The sequence below is a fragment of the Epinephelus fuscoguttatus genome, linkage group LG3, assembly GCF_011397635.1.
Source record: "Epinephelus fuscoguttatus linkage group LG3, E.fuscoguttatus.final_Chr_v1".
Classification (NCBI taxonomy): Eukaryota; Metazoa; Chordata; class Actinopteri; order Perciformes; family Serranidae; genus Epinephelus; species Epinephelus fuscoguttatus.
In genome coordinates this window covers 40,860,272-40,885,296 of record NC_064754.1, presented here as the reverse complement: position 1 = coordinate 40,885,296, position 25,025 = coordinate 40,860,272, and the positions used below count along the sequence as shown (strand labels likewise).

The window sequence follows — 25,025 nt, the reverse complement described above, 5'->3', positions numbered from 1 at the left end:
TCTCCCCAAGCTAAAGATTTATAACATTGTGCTGAAGCAGGGAAATTATGCAGGGGTGATTGTTTTCATAACACTTGACAGCTCTCACTCCTGTAGGCCTACAGAGATAGTTTAAGGAACAGAAGGTTTTTAAGGGAAAATTAAACATGTCTCCCTTAAATGCAGAGTGCCTTTAAAATCTGCATTTCTGCTTCCATGTATTCCTTTTCTCCCTCTGCTCTTTTTCCTGTCTACCTTTAATACAGAAATATGAACACTTACTGTTTGAGTTCCTGAGCATTCCCTCATTTATAAAGCCTTGCTGCAACTAAGCCTCATTTTTAGTAATACTCAATTAATTAGCCATTTAATATTGACATGAATAAATTGAGCACAAATGGGTATAAAGGCATTAAGTTTCTTACTTCGTTAATTGAAATTAAACATATGATCATTTACTCCCGGAGCCCTGCGTCGCTTCGCCGAGCCTCCCCATTGGTGGATGGACAATACATGCGGGGCGTCATTGGCCCACGGGATTCCCAGCAGCCAATCGGCGCGCTCCCCCGCCCGATTCTATCTGGGGTTGGCTGTGACGTACAGGCAGCGCTCGCCTCCTGATTGGCTGGATCCGCTGTGAGTGACGGGCAGCTGGCCGGCGCGTGTAGGTTAGGGTTCCAGGGGTTTGGGAGCGCGGGTGCTGTCCGCACGAGAGCAGGTCCTGAAACGCGGCGTGCGCCACCGTGGACGCTGGGCGCAGGCAGCTTTTCTCAGTGTAGTTAAAGAAGCCTGTTTATAGGCTACATATTTGCACCTCAGTCTCTGACGTTTTCTGGCGTGAGCGCGGAGAAAACTACCTTTTGAATTTGGACAGGACTGTTTGCTTTTTCAGCGCGAAGAAATGCGTCTCCAAACTCATAAACCGGGAGTCCAGTAGCGTTCGTGCAGCGAGTCCTGGTCAACACAGAGGGGGGAAGAGACAGAGTGACCAAGAGCTGCCTTTCCTTCATACTCACAGGATAACAACTCTCACGTCAGCCTCAGCAGCTTTTACTCAAAGCACAGTTTTTGTTAATTTCCCTGCTGCGCAATTTTCTTTATTTTTCTTTTCTTTTGGCACGGTGGATATGAGACTTCAAGATGTGAGCACTCATCCGCTCTCACTCGTTCTACTGATGGGAGATTACCAAGTGTTAATGTGAGAGCAACTGCCGAGGACGATTTGTGACCAGAAGAAAATGTGCAGCAAATAACTTGGAAGAAAAATAACCGTGGATCTGTAAAGAATATTTTTTAAATTTTTCGAACTGGGTTTTTTTCCTTTATTATTATTTTCTTATTTTTAAAAATTTGAACAGACTGAAAGGAAAAAGTTCAGCCCCCCCATCGGCTAAATCGCAGTTCAGGGGTCACGGCCAGCGGACCGAGAAGGAGAGAAAGGGAGGGAGGCTACTTTGTTTGCTCTCCATATTTTTCATTTCATTTTATTTTTGCAGAAGTTTGACTCTTTTTTTTCTCTCCTTGGACTGAGGCGACTCGCTGTAGATCAGCAGTTGAGGGAATGAGCACTGCTGCTGTCTTTACCCTCCTCTGGTTTTGGAGACGCCAGAACAGACCCGGTGTGGTGTCCCGTCCCCATGAGGAGGGAGCCCGTCTCTGAGTCATATTTTTGACGCCATTTATTTCTTCCCGTCCACCTGAAAATCTCCCAGTTTCCCTATTTTTAATGTGTTTTTATTAGTTCGACTTGTGTAACGCTGTCAACTAATTAACAGTCTTTTTTTAAGATATTATTTAAGCAAATTAAAATCCTCTCATTATAGGGGACTTGTACCCCCTTCCATTTACTGGAGGTCACTTTGTGTCAGTAAAGTGGCCGACTGAAGCGGGGTGTCCGGTGGCATTTTTAAGACCCCTCACACCGTACCGGGGCCCTGCAGCCCCTCCACCTTAACGATGGAGATTCACTGTAAGCACGACCCGTTTGCGGCAATGCACAGTAAGTTTACACGTTTATAATTCCCCCCCATCTGCATGATCCCATCTGCCCTGAACTGAAACAACCCCCACACCTCCAACTCTGTGTGCATATGCAATAATAACAGCGGAGTAGCTTCCAGCTGCACCGTACACTGCAAAAAACATCCGTGCTTTGAGTCCGAAACCATCTTTTCTTACTGGAAAGTGTAGAGTAATATAAGCTAAGGAAGTTTTTTTTTTGCAAATAACGTTTTGATATTTAATTGACTGCATTCGTTTAAAAATATTTTTTAAATCTCGAAACAACCATGGAGAAACTTTGGAAATCTGCTGTGCAGCTGAATTATATCTTCCCATATTAACACTTATTTTTTATATATTATGTATTTAGTTGGTTGCTCCACTTAATGACTCCTAAAGAGATATTTTTTGCAGTGTTTATGCAATTTTAGGCCCAAAATTGTTAGCACTACAGTCTCCCTTGTTTGTGAATTTGCTATTTATCCTCGTTATAGATTATTTATGTCTCTCAGAATTTTGTCAAACAGGTGTACTGTGACTAAATTTGGCACAGGGCGTGGAATTGGAGTTATTTTGGAATTGGGAAATGCATTGTAATCCAGGCTGTGCATACCTACATTGTGTTGTATTTGTTGGTGCCTTGTGTGTGAGACGGTTTGCTGTGTTCCCCCCTTTGAAGAGAAGAGGGGGTGCAGGGGTCAGAGAGAGAGAGAGAGAGAGAGAGAGAGAGAGAGACTGGGGTAACAAAGCATGACTAAAAGCTGAACTTGATCCACAAACAGTAACAGTGTTCCCAGCACATAACCAGGTTAGACAGACACACACTGCACTTTACGCACACAGGTGCAGGCGGGCAGATCTGCTCGGGTCTTATAATCATACTAATAATAACAAGGTGAGACTCTGTTGATCCCCTGCAGAGAAATTCTCCTTTCACTGCCCAGCAGGTCAGAGCTCACACAGGTTCAGCCTCGCAGCAGCATGCAGCGTGCAGCAGCGTCTTGCTCAAGGACACTTCAGCAGAGCAGGGGCTTGGGGACACGCAGGGTTTGGAGAGGGAGGGGGACACAAGTTGTTCATTCAGTCGTGACATGGCGGGCCCTGCTTTGTTTTTTTCAGAGCACTTTCCCTCCCCAAATACTAGCTCACATGGAAGTTATTTTATGCAAGCCTGCACCGGTGTTAATATTAAAAAACTGAAAATATTTCAGTCGTTGAGCACTGAGTTGTGATTTTCGAAGGAAAACCACAAAGCAGTAGGTCCTATCAGTATGTGGCCACCACAGCTAACTACAGTCCCACATATAATAACTGAAATGAAAATGTTCAGTTATAATCAACTCCAAAGATTGGCTGTAATGGTCAAAATAATAAGAAATAATTAAATTAGGAACTTTACGCGTACTTCCAGCAAGCTTTATCAGCACTATTTTGTTAATGTAATGAAAAATGTGATTTTATTGAGTCCCATATTCGCCACCTCCGTGTTTAGCATCTGCACTTAAAGCTGAATGAAGCGTCCTATAGGCATTTCAGCGTGTAATAGATTATGCTTTAGGCTATATATATTTTATTTAGTCCCGGAGAGAAGCCGTGTTATGTGACTGACAGAGGTTCCCACGGTGCGTTATCCTGCAGGATTTAAAAAAAGAAGAGGCTGCACACACACACACACACACACACACACACACACACACACACACACACACACACACGAAAAGAAAAAAAACTAGAACGAATCATGTTTCCTCTTCCCTGCAGTTTCACCAAAGCCAATGAAGCGCGGTGCTGACGGTAACAGCGGAGCTAAAGTTATATATGTCAAAGCCCGGAGACGCTTTAAAACGATTACACCTAAAAAATGTCAAAGGTAGAGAGAGAGAGGTTGGGATGAATCGACTGTGACGCGTGGAAATGTTGCAGTGTGTGTGTGTGTGTGTGTGTGTGTGTGTGTGTGTGTGTGTGCGTGTGTGTGTGTGTGTGTGTGTACTAACACTTTCATAAAATAACTTTTCACAAAGTCACAAGTCTTTGCAGCACGTGTGTTGGCGACTTATTTACATTTCTACTTTTAAGTTATTCGCCCAAGCTGGCTGTAAATTCTACTTCTTTCGTTTCATTTTTTCAACCTAAAATTTTTATTTTTTAATTTCAACATCTAATTCGTTTTGTACGTTTCGGCTTTAACACTCTTTTATGTTGGTAATAAAAGAAAAAGATAATATTTCCTATGGTCCATATCACTGCTGAGACTTCGTTATAACTTTGCAAACTCCGGAGCCTGTTTTGAACCATAGGCGCAACAATATATAGCAGCCATGTTTAAAAAATCTATACCAGGTAATTGTGATGATAATGAGCTGAATTTCATAATCACATATTGTAATGGTAATGGTGGCATGCTGAATATTAAGTAGGCGAGGCTGTGGCCTACCTTGGTGATCGGCTCATGGGTTAAAGAAAAGGGGGAAAAATGACAGGCAAAAATAGGCGACATACGCAAAGGAAAAACAGTCGTTAAAAACACGTTTTCTACATGAAAAAAAAAAATCACAAATTTTACTTGAATCGCACGTTATCCCGACCACTGTCCACGGAATAACGAAAGTTAAAAAACAGCATTTAATTTATCCAATTTTTACGCAAGCATACCATTTTTTTTAATTAAATCGTGGTTTTTCTCACGGGAATCTCTGCAAACTGACTTCTTTTGATACAAGATAACTATTTATAAATCTAACCGTTTATTAACGAGGTTCCCTGAGTCACACTTCGCCGACAGAATATTAATTACTCTACCTTTCAGGAGAAAAATAACACTATACGTCCAAAACGCCTGGCTGGCACATCTCACAGATCTATTCACTGTTTGCTCAAGGAAATGTGCTTCATCTGTATTCTCGCGGGCAACTTTCCAAACAGGTTTTCAGCCAAAAGTAATTTCTAGTTCCCCCCTTTTTTCCTTTTTTTTTCAAGAGAGAAGAGAGAGAGAACCGGTGGCGTTTTGTTGCGATTTCTCTCCTTTGCTTTATTTTTGAGTCGTCAGGCCGTGACGAGGCAGATGAGAGATGAGGGAGGGAGAGAGAAGGAACGAGAGAGGGAGGGATGTAGTGGGAAGAGAGAGACAGAGAGCCTAATGGACTTTATTTTCTGGATGGGGGAGCTCGAATATATTCTGCTTTATCTCTGTATTTTTTCCTCCCGGAAACAGTGAATCAATCAAACATTTAAGGAGGTGCTGGGCTTTTAAGTCAGCTCCTATAAAGGGTAAATAAATAAAATACAACAGGGCTGCATAATGACCCCTGGTCCCCTGGCAGTCTCTGTCCCACTCTGAATCTGTTTCTCTGGGATGAAAATGAAGCTGCTGCCTTTGCCAACAGTTTCCCGTCCTCAAGAGACTGTAGGTTCAGCTTTTTATGGAAAGACCTTTAAAAGCCAAGACACCCTAATTTGGCAGAATCTTTGTATCTAATTTGCAACAAAACCTCCCTCCCCGGCCAGTGCTGATTGAATTTCTGGGAGCAAGTGTGATGAGTTACTGGACCTCTGTTGCTAAACTCACACAGCTGTGAGGGAACATCAGTCCTGAATTCTTCTGTTAGGTGACGTCTTTAGAAATACATCTTTTTTAGGCATCTACCCACAAGAAAGGGAATGGATTCCTCCCAAAATGCAAGACAATATTTGGCTGTTTTCTGGTTATAATGGTAAAAAAAAACCCTGCAACATCAAATTTAGTCTGAGGCCAACACCATTTCTTGCGCTGCCAAATAATGCAGTTATGTAAAAACATGGCATATAGTCTTCAAAATGCTACCTTTTTAAAGAATTATGCTACAGTGGTTGATAAACAAATGCCTTTATAGAATGTGTAAGTTATTGCATTTGTCCCTATCAGTATTTATAGGCTCGGAAAATAAATTTCAAACACATAATCCCCATAACCTTCCCCATGAATGGTGAGAGTCTGAACGTCTAATGCCAACAGTAAATACACAGATAAGTGAATAAATAGTTATCTGGAGGTTTTTGTAGGTCACAAGTCATTCCTCTCCATCTCTTTACAAAGCAAGGCGTATTTCATGCCCTGGCCCAGATAGGAAGGGTGAAAGGAACCATTTCATTTACTCTTATCTGAGAAAGAGGGAGAGAGGGAAGAGAGGGAGGGGGGCGAATCTTCTCTGCAGATACCTGTGGTGAGGAGGACGTAGCACAGTCGGCTTCTATAAACGAGCCTGCAAAAACTGTGCTTTTATTCATCAAAAGGTTTCAGGACATAATAATAAAGAGAGGAGGGAGGAATAATGCCTTCGCACAGCTATACAAAACGTTCACAGAGAGCGAGAGAGTGTGTGTTGAGGGCTTGAATTTGTCCATGTAGGTCAGCAGGCTTGCTCTGGCGTTGAGGTAAATCTGAAAATGTGTGTGTGTGTGTGTGTGAGAGAGAAGAGTTTTCTCTCTGCATCTTAGCACCAAGTTGGATCATAAAATCCCAACATGCACACACACACACACACACACACACACACACACACACACACACACACACATTACAAGAACAGTAAGGTTTGGTAAGGTTTCCCTCAACTTGTGGCGGGCCACCCAGCACCCAACTGGGCCATGGTAGGGTGAGGACCATTCTCTAACTCAAAATGAAAAGAAACTGATTCATGCTGGGAATTTTTTTGTACTTTGGATGTAAATAAGGTGCCAGAGTGCAAAAAAACATCAAAATAAAGCTTGTTTATACAAAAAGGGCCAGGGGAAGATCCCCCCAGACCCCTCAACAAAGGTTCAGGCAAAGCCCTGAATGTCAGTCTAGCAACGCGCCTGCCCACACCTGACCTGTCTGAGGCTGGTGCTCATTTACTTCTTGGCAAAGATGAGTAAGGACAGCAAACGTTGACAGGCTGAAAACAGGCTGTTCTTTTATTATATACACTGATAGATATTAGTAATGTTTTTTATTAACTGGCCCCTGGCTTCCAGTCAGTTGAGTATCCCCAGTTTAATGGCAGTTTAGGGCTATGCTTAAGGTGCTGACCATGAACGATGACATCCCCAGTTTAAGTTCAACTAGGGACCTCTCTCTTCCCCTGTTCCCCATCATGTCTTTACCATAAACTTTCTAATAAATGTCTCAAAATATGTAGGGATGAAAGAGGACCAATGATCAGCGGAGTTCAGGCAGCAGTGAAGTGCTTCCCAGATGATCTCATGATAGATGGTGTAGTCTGTCAAGCCCTTTGAAGGAAATCTGAGAATGTGATTTTGGGCCATGCATGTAAATAAAACTGACTCCACCCTGCACTGACCCAGGAGCAGAATAGTACCTGCTTACATTAATATTCCATCACCAGCATGTTCACTCACAGGAAAGCCAACAAATCATCATAATAATGTGGGATAGTACAAGGACGCAATTCTTACAGATATATTTGATATCATTTTAAACAGCAGATGCAGTACACAACAGTATCCTGGATGTATGGCCCAGATTTTGTGCTGTTTCCATAAATAGCAAATATTCCAAATACAATCCGCAATCACCAAGTTAAAAACTATCAGTTCAGTTCCCAATTAATGATTGACTTCATCCAGAGGCAGCGGTGTGATATTATTGCAGTGCTGCCTATCAAACATACTAAGGGCATTAAGAAATATTTTCATATATCACTTAAAAACATGCATTACCTCAGCCCAGAATAATGTCCCTGACTTTTAGTCCCCTACCTTCACTTTCTCTCTCTCTCTTATTGTTCATTTCTACTACAGTCATTCTACTGTTATATTTATTTTAAAAAAAAATTATGCCCTTGATTTTAATTTTTCAGCATGGTGTTGAAATCATATCAAATATTGATATTTTTCAAGGTGTTGTTTCGAAGTTAGAAATTCCAGTATGAAGTCAACACGAGCCCCTACCATGGGTTATGTCCCCCAAACGCTGGATCCTACATATCCCATAATGCAAAAGTGTCAGCCTTAGACACATCAGTAGTGTTTCTGCAATTTGTAGTGTTCAACCCAAGCTGGGATAACTCACACCATGAGGGTTGATTTCTCACAAAACTCCTCCAGAAGTTCAAGCTGAGTCCTACTTGATGAATGAACTGGTTTTGATGTGTAAAATAGTGATAAATGAAAAATGCTTTTGCTACAGCTGATGTGATTATATTGTCCTTAAGGTTCATGCCGGTTGTTACATTTCATGCCGTTTAGACTTTGAGCTTCAGCTGAGCCCGGTGTTCATGGACATTGCATAAATATGACTCTGTCTATATATTGGTGTCTTTTGTAAAGAGCGATTGCTTTTCAAATTGTGCTGTCTGCAGCAGGCATCTGCATAATGAGGCTTCTTCTATCTCAAAAAATAAAGTAGTAAGGAAGAGAGTGACCGCTCACATCAGCCGTTTGGAAATAGCTTTGTTTGATTTCACAGAATGAGACTGTAGACTTCACATTTTTGTATTTATCCCCCATGTGTGGATCTATTTATATTTGAGCTGGAGGAGGCTGTGTGTGTGTGTGTGTGTGTGTGTGTGTGTGTGTGTGTGTGTGTGTGTGTGTTTCTTTATTTTATGCTGATGGAGGGAAGAAGAGGACAGGGGGACAGGTTCAGGGGACAGCTTTGTGTTTAAGGGGGTATCCCTGCTGGGGTAATGTGTTTAAAATCTATTACCCCCACAGCTAGGATTAGTGTGTGTGAGGGTGTGTGTGTGTGTGTGTGTGTGTGTGTGTGTGTGTGTTTCCCCTAAAGACGTAATCACTATGGTAATACAAAAGCCAGTGGATTATGTGGTGGAAAAAATCTGGTTGATTTATACTCTGCCTTTGGTGAGATATACAGTACACATATACAGCATATACACACACACTGTTGTCCCAAATAGTTCTTCTCATTTTTGTCATTTCTGCTGCGTACTGTATCCCACTACTGCTGACTATATTATATTATTTTTACATATATATACATATTGGCTGGTACAGTGGTTGTTGTCTCACAGGAAGAAGTGCCAGCAGGTTCTCACCTGGTTTGACTGTTTGGAGCTTTCGATGGAGAGTCTGCAGAAGTGTGAACGTGTTTGACTGAGTGTGCTTGCTTTAGACGGCTGACCCGTCCAGTGGTCTACCCTGCCTCTCTTCAGGTGCATGCTGGGACTGGCTCCAGGACTGGTATTAAAGCTAAAATAATCAGTCGACTGATAGTTTAGGGGACTGACAGAAATTAATTGGCAAAAACTGATTATTTGCTTCAGTGATTTTTAAGCAAAAATGTCAGTAATTTTCTATTTTTAGCTTCTTCAGTATTGTTACGAGTCTTTCGTGGTCATTAACTGAGTATCTTTGCATTTTAGGCTGTTGGTCTGACAAAATGAGTAATTTAATGACGTCACCTTTGGACATTTTTTGTTATGTTCTGATGATCGGAATGCACACTAAATCCCATGTCATAGGCGTACATTTGGGGGGGACGCGGGGGACACGTCCCCCTCTATTAAAAACATGAACGGAACGTATCAGAAGACATATTTCACAGTATTTGATGCATAATTTTGTTTGGCGGAGGCCCCCAAACCCCTGTTTCATATGTGTCCCCCCATTTGTAAAAACAAAACTTACGGCCATGTCTCTGGTTATACTTTGCTCCACTTCACGCCCATTTCCTGCTTAATGTCCATGCTCCTTTGCTGCTGCTATATAAATCAGTCAGTCAAAAGCAGAACTTAGCCAGATGATTAACAGGCGGCTATGATTTTCTGTGTCTAATATTTAGAAGAGCAAATGTTATTATCAGTTTATAACATCAGAATTCTGTAAAGGCTGAGCTTCTATTTAAGTCTATTCTCGTGTATACCAGTCTTATTCTCTCTCATTCATTTACTTCTGTTTCATCCCTCAGGGGGAATATTAGTGGTATCCTTCAGTAAGGGGCCAGGGCCAGGCCTTGGTCAATAATTAATTGAAATCCCCTCATTTACTTAAGATCTTAGCTTACTCTGCCCCGGGTGAAAATGGGCAAAGTTTGCACTTTGGAATAGTCAAACTGGTGTATTATGGTGAGCCAGATAAATCAGCGGCAGGAGAGAAATCACATGTATATGTGATAGTAAATTGACTCCAGCAGCTGTGGGATCCTTCCTGAAGTTAATATTTCTTTAACAAACCTTCCAAACAATAATGATACACACACACACACACACACACACACACACACACACACACACACACACACAGCAAATCCTATAGCAAAATAAGAGATTTCTTGTACTACTTTTATATTTTTCAGTGTTGGTCAGTGATTTAGGGAGCATGCCATGTTTTGACATGCAACTGTTGACACACAGCAACAAGCTGTTAATGGCACAAATGCCACATAATGTTTTTGTTGAAGTCTTGGTGAGTAGTCGTCTTTCACTGGTCAAGAGAAATCCATGAGAACAGGCGGCATTAAAGCCGAGCAAATAAGGAAAAATATGGACGCTTTAATCCAGACTGGAATGTGACTATTGGATGTCACTTTCATGTAAACATTACTGATAAATGGCTGACAGAACAGCCTTTTAACAAGGCATTTTAACTCCAACTGCTTCAGTTGAGCTGTTCAGCAGTCAGCGTAGTGGATTTCAGGGTGATGCAGGGGATACTTCCCCCTTAATATTTAGAATATGCGCATTTGTCACCCCCAATAAAAATGTGAAAGTAGCAGAGGACTTATTTTGACAAAATTAAAGACATTCACCAGAATGCAGGAAATTAAGCGTTTGGTGCTCAAAATTTTCTGGAAGACCCCCAAATCCCCCTGTTTCATGTGTCCCCCTGAATGTTGAAATGAAACCTTCGCCCATGGCCAGTTAACAATGGAGGACTGCAGCTGTATTGAGCACCTCTTGTATCACACCCCTCCTACAAACTTAAGTCTAAAGTCAAAGTTTCTTTAAAAAATGGTTTTAATTAATCTATAAAGAGGTTATCTGAGGTTGACAGAAGAATCATGATGATCATGTTTGAAAAGCAGACGTTACTTCCCATGCCTGTCCAATGTCTTTCCTAAAATCTGATAAGAGGAAAAATCGGGCCTCGGATAAATTAAGACATTTTTATCATTGATTTAGTGGTCATTATGTACTTTTTATTTGTTGCACATGTAGCTAAAGCCAAAACCACAGAGACCTCTTAAAACCTCTCATCATTGCCTCATCAACCTCCATTTGGTCACTTGCATTTGAATAAGTTCATCTTTGTCTCATTTCGTTGCCTGTAACCTAATTAAATTTCCAGGCAGCCATGATATTTCTCTCTCTCACTCATCCTTGACCTTGTTTTGATTCATTTCAAACTGTCTTCCCTCTGTCACTCTCTCTCTTCTAGGACATGGAGGAGTGAACCAGCTCGGAGGTGTGTTTGTAAACGGCAGGCCCCTCCCAGATGTGGTGCGACAGCGAATAGTGGAGCTTGCCCACCAAGGGGTTCGGCCTTGCGACATCTCACGCCAGCTACGAGTCAGCCACGGATGTGTCAGCAAGATACTGGGCAGGTAAAAAACACCTATGACCATATGATGATGGTGCTGAAAATATTCACAGTCTTTATTATGCACTCAACAGTGTGCCAACAGTCTGTGTAACTGGCTAAGGTGTATAACAATGTGGGCTTCCTGATTCCCAAAATCTTTGAAGTGCAATGGACTGTAGGATGAAGCAGGACAGCTCAACGTATCTGCTTCATTTTTGGGTCATTCTGCTTAGTTTTATGAGAACACACAGGCTTTAGGTCCAGTGTTGGCTAACCATGTGTCAAACTGAAGCCCCTGTCAGGTCAAACTGACTCATGTAGTGCCTATTCTGCCATTTCTTTGATTCCCTCAGTATCATGCACAAGCTGCACTTCCACTGCTTGCTGCCGTTGTTTTTGCTTGCTTCTTATTTCTCTCAATCTGTTCTCTTTATGTTGCCATTTAACCTTCCTCTCCCCTCTCCATATCCTGTATTTCTCGTCCGACCCCTCTCAATATTTCAGTGTCTTCTCCTCACCCCGCTTTTCTCTCTTACTCCCTCTCTCTCAGTCTCTGTCTCTGCCTTTTCAAAGCTAAATTCAAGAGTAAATCCCTGCTCGTTCCATCCCCCGGAGAAGAAAGGGGGACAAAAGGGAAAAGATTCATCACTTTTTGGAATTAGCATCAAAATGAAAGTGGCACCATATTTCTGCACCTCCCCAAAAAAAGGAAGAAAAAAAACACAGAGGGAGATGGAGAAAGGGAGAAAGACAAGAACAAGGAACACAATCAAAAGGGGAAAAGGCGTGTTAAAGAAGAAGAGTGCAAGAAAAAAAAAGAAAAAAGACAGAGAGACCATTTGAGGGGACGGAGGGGAAGGATTAGCTACAGCGACCCTCAGCTATATCAAAAAATGTGTTGCTCATTGTTCTCCCTTGCCTCTCTTTCCCTCTCTCTCTCTCTCCCTCTCTCTGTCTCTCTCTCTATCTTTCTCTCTCTCCCCTGTCCTGGCCGTTCAACTCACTGAAGCGTTACCGTGAGGGGGGGAGGAGAGGGGATCGAGGGATGGAAGGAGGGAGGGAGGGTTGTTTTATCCTCTCCTCTCTGTCTCTCTGGTGCCAGCAGAACAAAAACACCAACTCTACCACTTTGTGTGTGTCTGTGTATGTGTGTGTGTGTGTGTGTGTGTGTGTGTGTGTGTGTGTGTGTGTGTGTGTATTAGCTCATCGTTGTGCGGATATCAATAACCATGCTCGTTTATTCACCAATGATTCAGCTGTGAATAATTTAAATAGTTTTCCATTTGGAAATAGATTGTTTTTTCCTTTAGCTGTGTTTATACTCCAGCTGTGAATAGTCAAAATGTGCAACACACTCACATAGGGGCAACGCACGTGCGCACACACACACACACACACACACACAAAGACAGACAAGAAAACGCACATTTACAGGAACACACATCTTCACGGAAGGGATTACTCTACCGTACAGCGGTGGAGAGAGAGAGAGAGGGAGAGAGAGAGAGAGAGAGAGAGAGAGAGCAGGTTTAAGACTGACTGACAGCTTGCATCCACACACACACAGCATCCCCCCTTTTTCTGCAAGCTGTGTAGCACATTTGCTGTCCTCCCACCCCCCCCCTGCCCCTTCTGCATGCAAATACATTCATGAAATAGCCATGGTGGACACGAAACGCCTGAATCTGTGAGTGTGTGTGTTTGCATTAGTGTGTGTGTGTGTGTGTGTGTGTCAGTGCCACCCTCTTCTTACCTCTGTGTCACAATGCAAAAATCCTTAAGAAAACAACAGCCAGCTTGAGTCAGACATCGTAAATATTTTTGGCATTTTAGCTGACAGTTATCTACAGTTTGCTCTGATGACTGCAGCATGACAAACAAGTTGTAGTGAGAATTTAACCACAGAGAAGACTGACAAGGTCAGTTTCACATGTAGTGAGTCTGGGTAGCCTTAACCTATTGATGGGATTTCATCATACTGAGTGGTGTGATGGTCGCTGTTTTTTCAGCCCTATCTGATAGAAATTCACAAAATGGACACAAAGACTTAAGAAAACATTATGCGGTGGTTGGACATGAAATGTGTTAAAATTTTGTGCTGGCAATATGAAAACAATGCCAGTGCAAAATAAATGAAGATTTTTTGACTTGATGGACGCATGATATCCATAAAGAGTGAGAAAATCTGCATAGAAGACTGCTGTTTGTGTCCTAAGTAAAACCACAAGTCAGCGTAGTCTTTGACTTTACTGACTTTGCATAACTATGCAGAGTACATAAGGTTACTTCACTTAGGTCCTGTTTGTAGTCATTTTAAACGAAACCACTGTCATTTCCTAAACTTTCTAAACAAGTGTTAATCCTTCCCTAAACCTCACCAAAGCAATAAAACTGCAATCATTCGGCAGTGTATTGTGTAGCAAAATCTTAACACATTTTGTGCCCACCACCACATAATACGTTGTTAAGAGGTTGTGTCCATTTCACATATTTCTGTTTGACTATGTTGGTTAATTTACTGACTGATATGATATTAACATTTTTATATAGTTACAACAGTTGTTTTCTCTGCATCTGTTGGTCTATGTAGAGTGGCAGCTGTAAACAATCAGCTTTTACTCTTTTAGTGTTTCCTTGCTAAACTGCCGTGGGAGAATATACTTTAAACAAATAGGGAATATCACACTAAAAAGACTGTGACTTTGGAAAATAACCACTTCATATGATGAAATTAGACTAATTTTAGCTTCAACAGAATTAAAGAATGCATTTTTGCACTGGACAACCTCTGCGGATTTTGCATCTCATTCGTCACTTCACTTTGTCACTGCGGACAGTGAGAGTGTGAAGCTAAATATCCATCGAGGAATGCGACAAAATACAGGAGGATCATCTTTTTTCAAGATCAGGTGGAAATAAAGGAGAAGGGTGAGGGACAGGTCAGAGAGACATGAAATGTTTTCTTAAGAGTTTTGGAATTCGAGCCAGAGAGAAGTCCTGACTGCAGCAGGGAGGTCATTTATCTACTGAGAGGCCATGAGGAAAAAGAGTTGAGACTGGGTGGAACGATGTCCAAATCACCACAAGGTGTTAAATGTTCTAAGCAGCAAATCTTGCAAAACACGTCAGTTGTCAGCTGTTCTGTGAAATGACTTAACTCAAGAATAAATTAAACTTTATATTTGTGACCAATTTTTAAAGATTTACATGTTCAGTGGAGCTTGGAGCTGAGAACCACAAACAAATAAGTTGACAATATGAGAAGTATAGACCAGCGCCGGCCTTATTCACAGTGTAAACCTTTTCTTTTTAGGTGGTATTCAATTACATTTGCACAATCACCTTCATTGATAAACAATGTCCAAATAAGAGCACCAATGTCACATCAACTGATCATTAAAATGTTTTTTAATCTTTGAATCAAAATGTTTAATTTCAAGATAACATGGCACAATCTAACCAATTTAAACACTCTATGGGGCTTGGTGAATATGAAATAACAATTATAAATAACAAGTTTGAATTTACACATTCACCCTTCTAGCAGTTTTGATCCAACACTTCTTCTAAAAATGCCTCAACCTTCTTGAGCATCTCCTGCACTTTGATTGGCAGGTACTATGAAACGGGCAGTATCCGCCCCGGGGTAATCGGGGGATCCAAACCAAAGGTTGCTACTCCCAAAGTGGTCGACAAGATCGCCGATTACAAACGCCAAAACCCCACCATGTTTGCCTGGGAGATCCGGGACAGGCTCCTGGCTGAGAGAGTGTGTGACAACGACAGCGTCCCAAGTGTCAGCTCCATCAACAGGTACTACAGTCTGTGTACTCTGTCTGTGTGTTTGAGTATCAACTTATAGTAACAGGTACTGAGTGTAGGTAGAGCTCAGAGCAATATAATACTGTGTTTTCTTTATGTGTGTGTGTGTGTGTTTGTGTGTCCGGGAGTGGAGAGGAGAAAGGCAAAGAGGCCCCGGTCTCCATATGTATGAAGTGGCTGCAGCTCAGTGGTTCAACACGATGGTACAATGACAACCCTTTCCCCCGAGCATAGAGCCAGAGAGAGGGAGGGATAGTGAAATAAGAGAGAGAAGGAGTGAGCAAAAGAGGCAGACAAAAGGGAAGGAAGGTGCACGAGAGTAAGGATAGAAAAAGACACAAAAGGGAAGGCAAGAAAGGGAAAGGAAAGGAAAGGAGAGGACATGAGAGGAGAGGAAAAGGGGGGAGGAAAGGAAAAGAAAAGGAAAGGAAAGAGGAAGAAAAGGCTTGCATGAGCAGCCAAGCAGGAAGTGTGAGGCCCCTCTGCCATGTCAGCCTCCTGCCTCAGCCACTTCACACACACACACACACACACACACACACACACACACACGGTTTAGCTCCCACGATGGTCATGTTCTCTCTGTCACTCAGAATCCTCTCACACACACACAAACGACCACTTCACACACACTAATATCTCCTCTCTCCTCCTGCAGGATCATTCGGACAAAGGTTCAGCAGCCGCCCGGCCAAACGGGCTCAGTGTCGGCTCACAACTTAGGTAGGTGTGCTGCTTTAAGAAATCCTGTTTCAGACTGTCAAAGCAAATTTTACAGCAGAGCCATTTTTGTGTGAATCTCTCAGGAGCCCGTGTGCCGTACATGGAACAATGAAATGTATTGAAATTCTGGACATTTACTCGCAGTGAGAAAGTGTGCCACAAAAGTCTTTGCTTGAATGTTTTTATCAAGATGTCCCAAAATTAATTAAGAACGGAGTTAGTTAATGGGATGTAATATTTACATCTTTAAACAGTGTGGTCAATAAACTGGGGGTTTGTGCAATATTTGTACTTGAAGCTCTTATTATTGGGTGAACAGTGGAGAGCGAACTGGATAAAAAGGGGGGAGACAGTGAGGGAGGATGACTAGCATCAACACTGGTGCTGTAATGCCAATAAAAAAATAATCACAAGCACTGAATTTTCTGCTATAGGAGATCATGTTTGCAAATAGAGCATTATAGTACGTTCCCAAATTGTAGTTTACGGCAAGGCTGGATTAATAGCTGGGCAAAAAGGGCATCTGCCCTCAGGGGCCACAAATGCCCAGTCTTATTGAGTGTCGGTTGGGTTGTGGTAATTCGATTAGCTGCATATTTGTTTTAAAATATGCACCACTAAATCACATTATGAACTGAAAACAGATTCTGAATTATGACTGGTCTACTGTACCTGCCTAAAATGAGTTTGTATTCAACCAAATGATCACACCTTGGCCCCCCCTCCCAAATAATGATAAGAATAAATAAAAAATGCCCTATGCTATGACAAGCAACCAAGCACCACCTTCAGAGATAACCATTAATAAATATAGCCTAATCATAATCATAAATAAACTTAAGAGATTGCAGTTACTACTACTACTGGTTTTAGTATTACAGTGTACTGCAGTCCTGTACGTGGTTTGTCCATGTGGTGTTGCCGTACCCCAGCAGAAGCCATTGCTTGACTGTTATGGGAAGGCACAATCAATGTAAAACATGTACTCTCTCTGTATTTCATTACTTTCAATGTATTAAAAAGTGAAAAACTAGAATGTAATATGTTATGGAGGCTCATAGGTGTAAATTTCAGGGGGGTCGCACAGGACACGCCCCCCTCAATATTTAAAATGTACATTTGGGTCCCCAGTAGCAGAGGACTTTTATTTTTACAGAAGTAAAGACATTTACATTATAAATTGGTGCATAAAAATCACCAGAATGCAGAAAATTAAGTGTTTGATGCTCAACATTTCCTGGTTGAGGATCCACACACTGTGGTCAATTGTGATAGTTTTTGTGAAGTGTTAGCCATAAGAATGTCACAAAAATAGAAATACAATATATATCGTCAGTGTGCGCACTTTCCCTGTGTGGTGTTCACTTATATGTTGTCTCCTTAAAATGGCTTTCAAAATGCTCTAAAAGGGTCAGTTTAGCTGCTGGGTGGGTGGAGGATTGGGTCACAGAAGGTGTGGTAAATAGGTGATTACAGTCCTGGATCACACACAGCTGATTTTGGCCCATTTGTGGGTTAATTCGATCATGTTTGGTTCTCGCTAACACAAAGTAGATTGCACCCTTACATGTGATTCTTACTATCTATTCATCTGTTCTTGGATGAATGAAATTAATATCCTTCATCCAAAGACCCTTGACTCTTCTCCTTCGGATTAACATGGTTTCACTGTTCATTTGTAGTTTCTAATCATGTTACAGACTGAAGCAATATATCTATTACAGCTATGACTGAAACATTATTTCCTTTTTATTCGATGAATATCTCAGAGAACAAATAAATATGAGAGCCTCCGTCTCTCTCTCCCTCTCTCCTCCTCACTTTGCCCTGCAGTGGATTGTGTTTCGGTGTCTCTCATATCTTCATAATCGCACATTGTCTATTAATCTAAATTAATTTCACACACACTGCTCCCTGTCTCCTGCCTTTTACACACATTTAGCAGCACACACACGCACACACACCTAGATACACCCACACCCACACACGCACGCTTACAGATTACACAGATAAATGGGTCCCACTCCCAGGCGGAAAATTGAACATTTGGATTTGCAGAATAAAAGCGTTACGTTCTGATAAAAAAAGGAGTGAAAAGAAAGAGAAAGGAAAATCAGATAATTGAAGTGCTAAATCAAGTGATGGGAAAAGGAGGGATATGCATTCATTATACTCTGCTTGTCGTTAGCGAAAGGAGTAACGGCTGGAAGGGACCTTGATCCTCGGGTTTATCGTTTCTTTTTTTTTTATTCCCTTTTCGGTCTCGTCTTTCTGTGTTTGGGGGGTCTGCTGGGAGAGAGGATTAGGATGTCTGTCTCCACACCTTTCTGTCCCTCCTGGGATGCCATACTGTCACTCAACCCCATGTCCGCTTACAGGGGCACAGATAAGGGACCAAGGAATGAGTGACTGTATGTTTCAGTGTGTGCGTGTGTTTGTGTGTGTGTGTCAGGAGGTTGCAGAATGTGTGTGTGTGTGTGTGTGTGTGTGTGTTTGTCACTGAAGCGGTGACAAGTATGTCGCTGTGTCGCCCAGCGAGGAACTTGTCTCCTCCAGGGGGAAGATTAGAGGGAGAGACAACGAGGGGCAAAACACAGACAGACTCCTGTCCTTTGTGGCTTTTTTTTTTTTTTTTTTTTTAAAAAAGCCTCAATTTGGTCTGTGTGGCTGAGTAAAAGTTTTAGAGGATTAAAGTGTATCTATCTATAAGAAAAAGTAGGATTTCATTGATAGTTTTTGGTTCTGTATCTTTGATTGTGAAGGTTCTATAAATAACTGAATGAAGACGTGTAATCGAAACCATAAATGCTGGTTTAAAATGGCTCCCAAATCTGCATTGTAGTAGCATATGATTCAACATTAGTGGAGACTGGGGACGGTTAGCACACTTTTTACTCTCTGCCGTACTTCTCTGGCATAATATTTTTTGGAATTTTCCAACTAGCAGCAAATGCAAGATTAACATCCAGAATATAGATAAATATGTTTAATGCTCACATTTTTTAATATTAGATGATTTGTGATAAAAGTCACGTTAAAACAACTTTTTTAAGCAATTCATCAGTAGCAATGTTCACTTACCTTTGCCATTATAACTAACAATACAAACGACAATTTGGTGCCACATTTGTTCTGTGACCTTGAAAGGTCTGAAAATTAGCTGTGTAGCTCTGCAGCCAACCAACCTAGAGGTCTCAGCCTGAACCAAGCCAACCCGAACCCAGCACGTCTGAGATATCACATAAAATATGGAGCCTGAACCTAACTAAACCCCATCCCCCAAAAAGCACATGTTGGCTTCTAATGACTGAAACACACTAACAGTGTGGCGGCACATGTCACACGTGTCTCCAGCTGAAAATGGACCAGCTCGGGTAGATCACCGACTCTCCACTCTGTGATCAATCAATCAATATATATCTCTAACATGTTTTGGATTTACATTTCAAATAAATAATAAACAAGTAATTAACGTGCAGACTGCTCACTTTTTTAATATTAATTCTTTATTTCAAAAAAAAGAATCACATTTCTTTACCCTCCATAGCCTGAGCCCTACCTGACCCAGCCAATCAGCGCACATTTTTGGCCCAAACCCAGTCTGACTTTTTACCATCCTCCAAAATCCTCTTTCACAGTGTACTTAAGGTACTTCTACAAATGATTTAAGTCATAGCACGTTACTAAATGTGTGGAAATATAACTGAAATATTTGTATGATAAGAATAACAGCTACAAGGTTCTGTGTGACTCAGTGTCATGCAGTGCGATTTATTTGTCTATTAAATATCATATAGTGAAACCAGTCTTTAATATGCTTTTAAATATTTCATATGCAGAACACTTAATGTGCCCTAAACAAGGGGCTCTTCTCTTTTCTGTATTTTGTGCTTCCTCATCTCCTCTCTCCTCCATCCTCCTGCCTGTGACCCAGAAATAGATATTAATGCACCATCTTGAAGGATGTCTCAATTCCTAAAATGCATTTCGTGGAAAGAGGAGGGTTGCTCGAGGAGCTGAGTGAGGATGCACAGCTGTATCCTTTGCAAAAGTCTTTTTGGCGACTGTGACCTATAAAAGAGGTGTGACTGATGTGAACACAGCTGATGATGCAGCTGTGCATATTTAATTGACTTCACTTTAAAACAGCCTGTTGCCTCAACTCCTCTCTCGTCATGTTTCTTTCTTGTTTCCTCTGCTTGCGTCCTAGGCGGGAGGAGAGGGGGCAGGGAAAGAAATCAAGGATGTACAAACTAAGAAATGAGAAGAGGGAAAGTTGCTTCATAGTAGTAGTGGCCACATGTGTATTTCTCCCTTTCTACATAAAATCCAAAATGGATTCCTTGAGATACACTTTCACAAAAGCTGACCTAGTTTATCTGAGCTGCAGTACATTTTTTTACAGTGTGGTTTCATTTTGAGAATCATACTAACTCTCATAATTGATTAAAAGAGCTTTAAAATAATTTCTTTTCTGTTGAGATGAATATACTGTAAGGCGGAACAAATGATGCAGATGTTTCATTAATTATCAGAGGCGTAGATATAAGTCATTATTCTCCTCCCTTGCTCATATTTCTCAGTACATCATTGTTTTGTCATCTTTGTCTGTCTGCAGCGACGTCCGTAGCGGCCACACAAGTGTCAGCAGTGACCAGCGACTCAGCCGGCTCCTCGTACTCCATCAGTGGCATTCTGGGTATCAGCTCAGCTGTGGACGTGGGCAAGAGGAAGAGGGATGAAGGTGAGCAAAATAATCTGTCTGTGTGTGTGTGTGTGTGGTTGAGTGTTGTTTATCTCACTTGCGTCACTGTATTTTTTTTTTTTCTTTGTAGAAAGGGCATTTTTTCAAGTGCACATATACAACATAAATAAACAAAGTAGGCAGCCTCTGGTCCCCCTCCTTTTCCTTTTCAACATGGAGAGAGCCCAGATGGAAAGAACTCGGATCAATGGCAGATGTGTGTGTGTGTGTGTGTGTGTGTGTGTGTGTGTGTGTGTGTGTGTGTGTGCAGGTACAATATGGGAGTTCTAAACCAAACATCTTCATTCAGAAACCCCTATTTGTTTACTAACGGTGCTTCACCAGAGAGCTACCTGAGAAGTCAGTTTATGCATGCACTATTGATCATATACGCTGTCATACTGGATCAATGTTGTATGCATGTTAATGGAGGTGTGATCTGTGTGTGTGTGCACATAAGGGGGTTCTCACATTTACTGTATGTATACTGTATGTTTGTGTGTGTGCATGTTTGTTTGTGTGTGTGTATGTGTGTGTGTGTGTGTGTGTGTGTGTGTGTGTGTGTGTGTGTGTGTGTGTGTGTGTGTGTGTCAGCGTCAGTGGCATTAAAAAGCCATCACACAGACAGTCTCCTACGGTAAATGAGACAGGACCAGATGTCGGAGCGAGGGGGGGGTGACAGAACGCCACTGGGGGCTATTTCTCGCTCTCTGTCTCAAACACTCGGATGCCCACACACAAACACGCACACCACACACAGATACAGTATGGGGTTCTTTTCCCACTGCTGATGAATTTCCAAAACATTCCAGCGGGTTCCAGGATGAATCCCAGGTGCACCTTGAGCGTTCGGATATGCTCGGATACAGCCCACTCACCCATCAGCAGAGCACAAAGACTTAAGACCTGACACACAACCCCCACCCCAACTCACCCACACACACACACACTGTACAGAGTACAGATGAATAACAACACAGGCACTTGCAGGGCGCAGACCTCCAACAAGGCCAAATACCCTATGTTAACAAAAGTGAAAAATAATTTGTGTATCTGTCCCGTGATTCAGATAAAATTCATGTTCACATAAAAAAAGGGTTCTTCCTTGGACTATGCTACACCCCTCCATGAAGTTTTATGAACATCAGCCTGTAGTTTTTCCGTAATCCTGCTGACAAACAGACAACCAAACCAAAAAGAAAACAAAACCTCATTGGCAGAGGCCATGATGACGTTTGTTCTAAAGACCTTTACTCTCTGCACACAAGGGTAGCTGGTAGTTTGCACACACCTTGGATCAATGTTTAACTTGTTTTGTGTTAAAACTTTACAAAAGCAAGCACATTCAGACTATGAACACTAGGTTTTAGATCATGTAAAATCTGGAAAAACAGAGTCTGCACACTAGACAATGCTCCCAAAAACATTTGATTGAATTACCACTGAGGTGATGTTTCAAGCTTCACACTCTCCATCAGACCAAGAAGAGCATGAAGCTTGAAATGTTGGTGTTCATTCAGTATTTATGGGAGTCTAGTGCACAGAGTCTGTTTTTCCATTTTTTACCGAGTTTTATGTCCCTCACTAATCTTGAATTTGTGATGTGAGAGAGAAAAAATAGTGGAAATGCCAGAAATTACATAAAAACTCAAAATATTGGAAAAGTTTTAATGCTTGGCTGTTTCGGAAAAACCAGTGTATCGTTGAGTCCACTGAAGAAATGGACAATTGCAGTAGTCTTGTGATTTCCATAATTTGACCTGTGCTCTTTTAATCATCTGGTTGCACTCTCTTTGCCTGCAATGGTTTAATGGCACGAGTGGAGAATTAGTGCCATCAATTCTTTCTCTTGATCATAAACCAACTCCTAATATTCGCAAAGCAGAAGTGGATGAAAACATGCAGATTTAGCAGATTTCCCAGATTTCCGAGATATCCAATGAAAATCTGCATGAACTTTGATGGAAACGTGCTACAGCAGCCATTTTTACTTTTTATAGAAGAAAATATTGGCATTGTACATTTTTACAGCGACAATGGTGCATTTCCTGCCAGGACAGTGCCAACAAAAACTTTTTTTTTAAAGTGGTTTTTGTCCCTAAACCTAACCACATGTTAACCTCAACATTGTTGAAACATAGTTTCAGTGTGTCTGCTACATTATGATATATAAATGTAAAGTATGCGTGGTTTGCAGAAATGTACAATATTTGCTGGTGATTAAGTTTTGATGCAAAGCACAGGTGTAACTTAATAACATTATGATGGCTCAGTGTCCTTTAGGTGTTCTTGTTCCACAGCCCTGGTGTTGTGCCTGCTGGTTTACTGACACGGAGCCATGGTTTGTGTTGTTAGTGCTTTTCCAGCTATAACAATTCAAAATGTATTCGTGGTCCACTTTTCTTATGAAGCCATATTTCATTGACAAGAATAATATCATCAGAGGCATGTATAATTACACAAATGTATCCCACACTGAGCTCTGATGTCTGTGGCAAAGACTCTGTGGTTGAATCTGTAGTTGAAGTCGAAGCTCTGTTATCTAATTAGCAGCATTATTGTTTCACTTTGTTCTTTATGTGCATGACGTGCTGCACCATGCCAAACACGTGCGGTCTGTTTCTTGTTTTATTATGACTGGACCCTGCGATTCACACTTCCTATCAAAAATACTGTTTCATTCACGTTTCCATCGAAGCATCCACAAACCATTGTGCTGCTCGGCGTCACGTTTTGCTCGTGCGTTTTATCTGCAGTGTTTCTGTGGCAGAGGTCTGCGCGGTTGGCTCTGTGGTCTAATTAACAGCATTGCTAATCACAGCTTCCATTAGAGCAGCCCCCGCTGGATAATGACACACACACACAGCAAGGGGCGACAGGGGGGAACAGCATGCACTGACATGGACAGACAAACACATACACAAATACACAATAATGCAAGCTTCTTGCACACACTCACACCCATATGCTTGTCGGTAGGAACATTTGTACACAGAAGGAAAAAGACATAAGCATACACAAGTCACACACACACAAGGCCAGCTATCACATAGCTTTCTCATGTTGAATGTGTTGTTAATATCTATCTGTCAGTACAGGTGAATATGTTCCATATGCCGTAATGAGACAGTTACAGTGTCTTTTACGTACCTCTGTGCATCTGACAAGGTTAAAACCTGGTCTTTACATGTATAAAGCAAAGCATTTAATCATAGTGTAGATTTTGGCGGTGGGGCATGTTCCCCTCAAAATTCAGAATATGTTCACTTGTCCCATCCCAATGAAACATAAAAGCAATGAAAAACTTATTTTATTCTGACAACTGCTAGAACGCGGCTCATAGTTGCAACAATACCTTCGGTAAAGAAGGTGGTGGCAGTGTGCAACCTCAGGAGCCATGGTTGGAATCTGCCATGAAAGAAGATGAAGCAACTATGCAGGAAGTACCATGACATTTCCAGAAAAGCACAAATTAGTGCATGCAATGTTTCCCAGAATGGAGGAAATGAAGTGTTTGATGCCCCCAGTGGACCCCAGATTCCCCACTTAATATAGGCCCCCAAATTTTGAAAGAAAAAAAACCCTTCACTCTTGCATTTAATAGCCTGATGAAAAGCAATGTATTTGTTGTCCCTTAAACCAAATATGGTGATACTCAAAGGCAAAAGAATGACCTCATGTCTTGTTCTTTTTGGTGAATTTTATTGGTAATGGACTGGCATGTTTCTGCATGAAGCCTTGTTTTTTGTCAATCCATTAGTTGAAAATAAAATTCACCAAAAAGATCAAGATATGAAGTGATTCTTTTGCTTTCAATTGCCACCTTTTTCATGACATTTTGACATGTCATCCTGTGGCAGGGAAAGTACAGGTGTAATTAATAATGTTAACGATGGCTGAACTTGAATGTGACTGAGCTTTCATTAGTGTTATTTTTGCAACCTGATCTCTACTTGTGTTTTTTACTGTGGTAAGAAAAAATGTCTGCTGTGAAAAAAATGCTATTTAGAGGCAGGTCTCACCACTTAAATTCAGTGCAGGAGAGGTGCACCTGTTTCCTCTTACGGACTTAAAGTGGAGTAAACACTGCTAATCCAATCAGGTCAATAATTTATATCCTTGCATTTTGAACGAAGCTTTGCACTGAGTGCTCTCAAGCAAGCTTTAGAAGTGTTTTTGTTACTGTGATATAAAATTGCACAATTACAGTATGCATGAACATGAATGTAAGAAACCT

At 41.5% G+C, this 25,025-nt stretch overlaps 1 protein-coding gene across 3 annotated transcripts in view; it reads left to right on the top strand.

Annotated features, from left to right (window-relative positions):
- Positions 1–25,025, top strand: part of pax5 (paired box 5) — a 71,047-nt gene that overhangs the window by 5,405 nt on the left and 40,617 nt on the right. For all 3 annotated transcript variants that reach the window (XR_007449030.1, XM_049572707.1, XM_049572706.1), the window contains exons 2-5: positions 11,356–11,521; positions 15,115–15,312; positions 15,980–16,044; positions 20,663–20,788. Coding sequence is in view for 2 of the 3 variants with exons in the window: in XM_049572707.1 (XP_049428664.1) it covers positions 11,356–11,521; positions 15,115–15,312; positions 15,980–16,044; positions 20,663–20,788 (555 nt within the window). In the remaining variant the exon portion in view is untranslated. The remainder of the gene's footprint in view (positions 1–11,355; positions 11,522–15,114; positions 15,313–15,979; positions 16,045–20,662; positions 20,789–25,025) is intronic.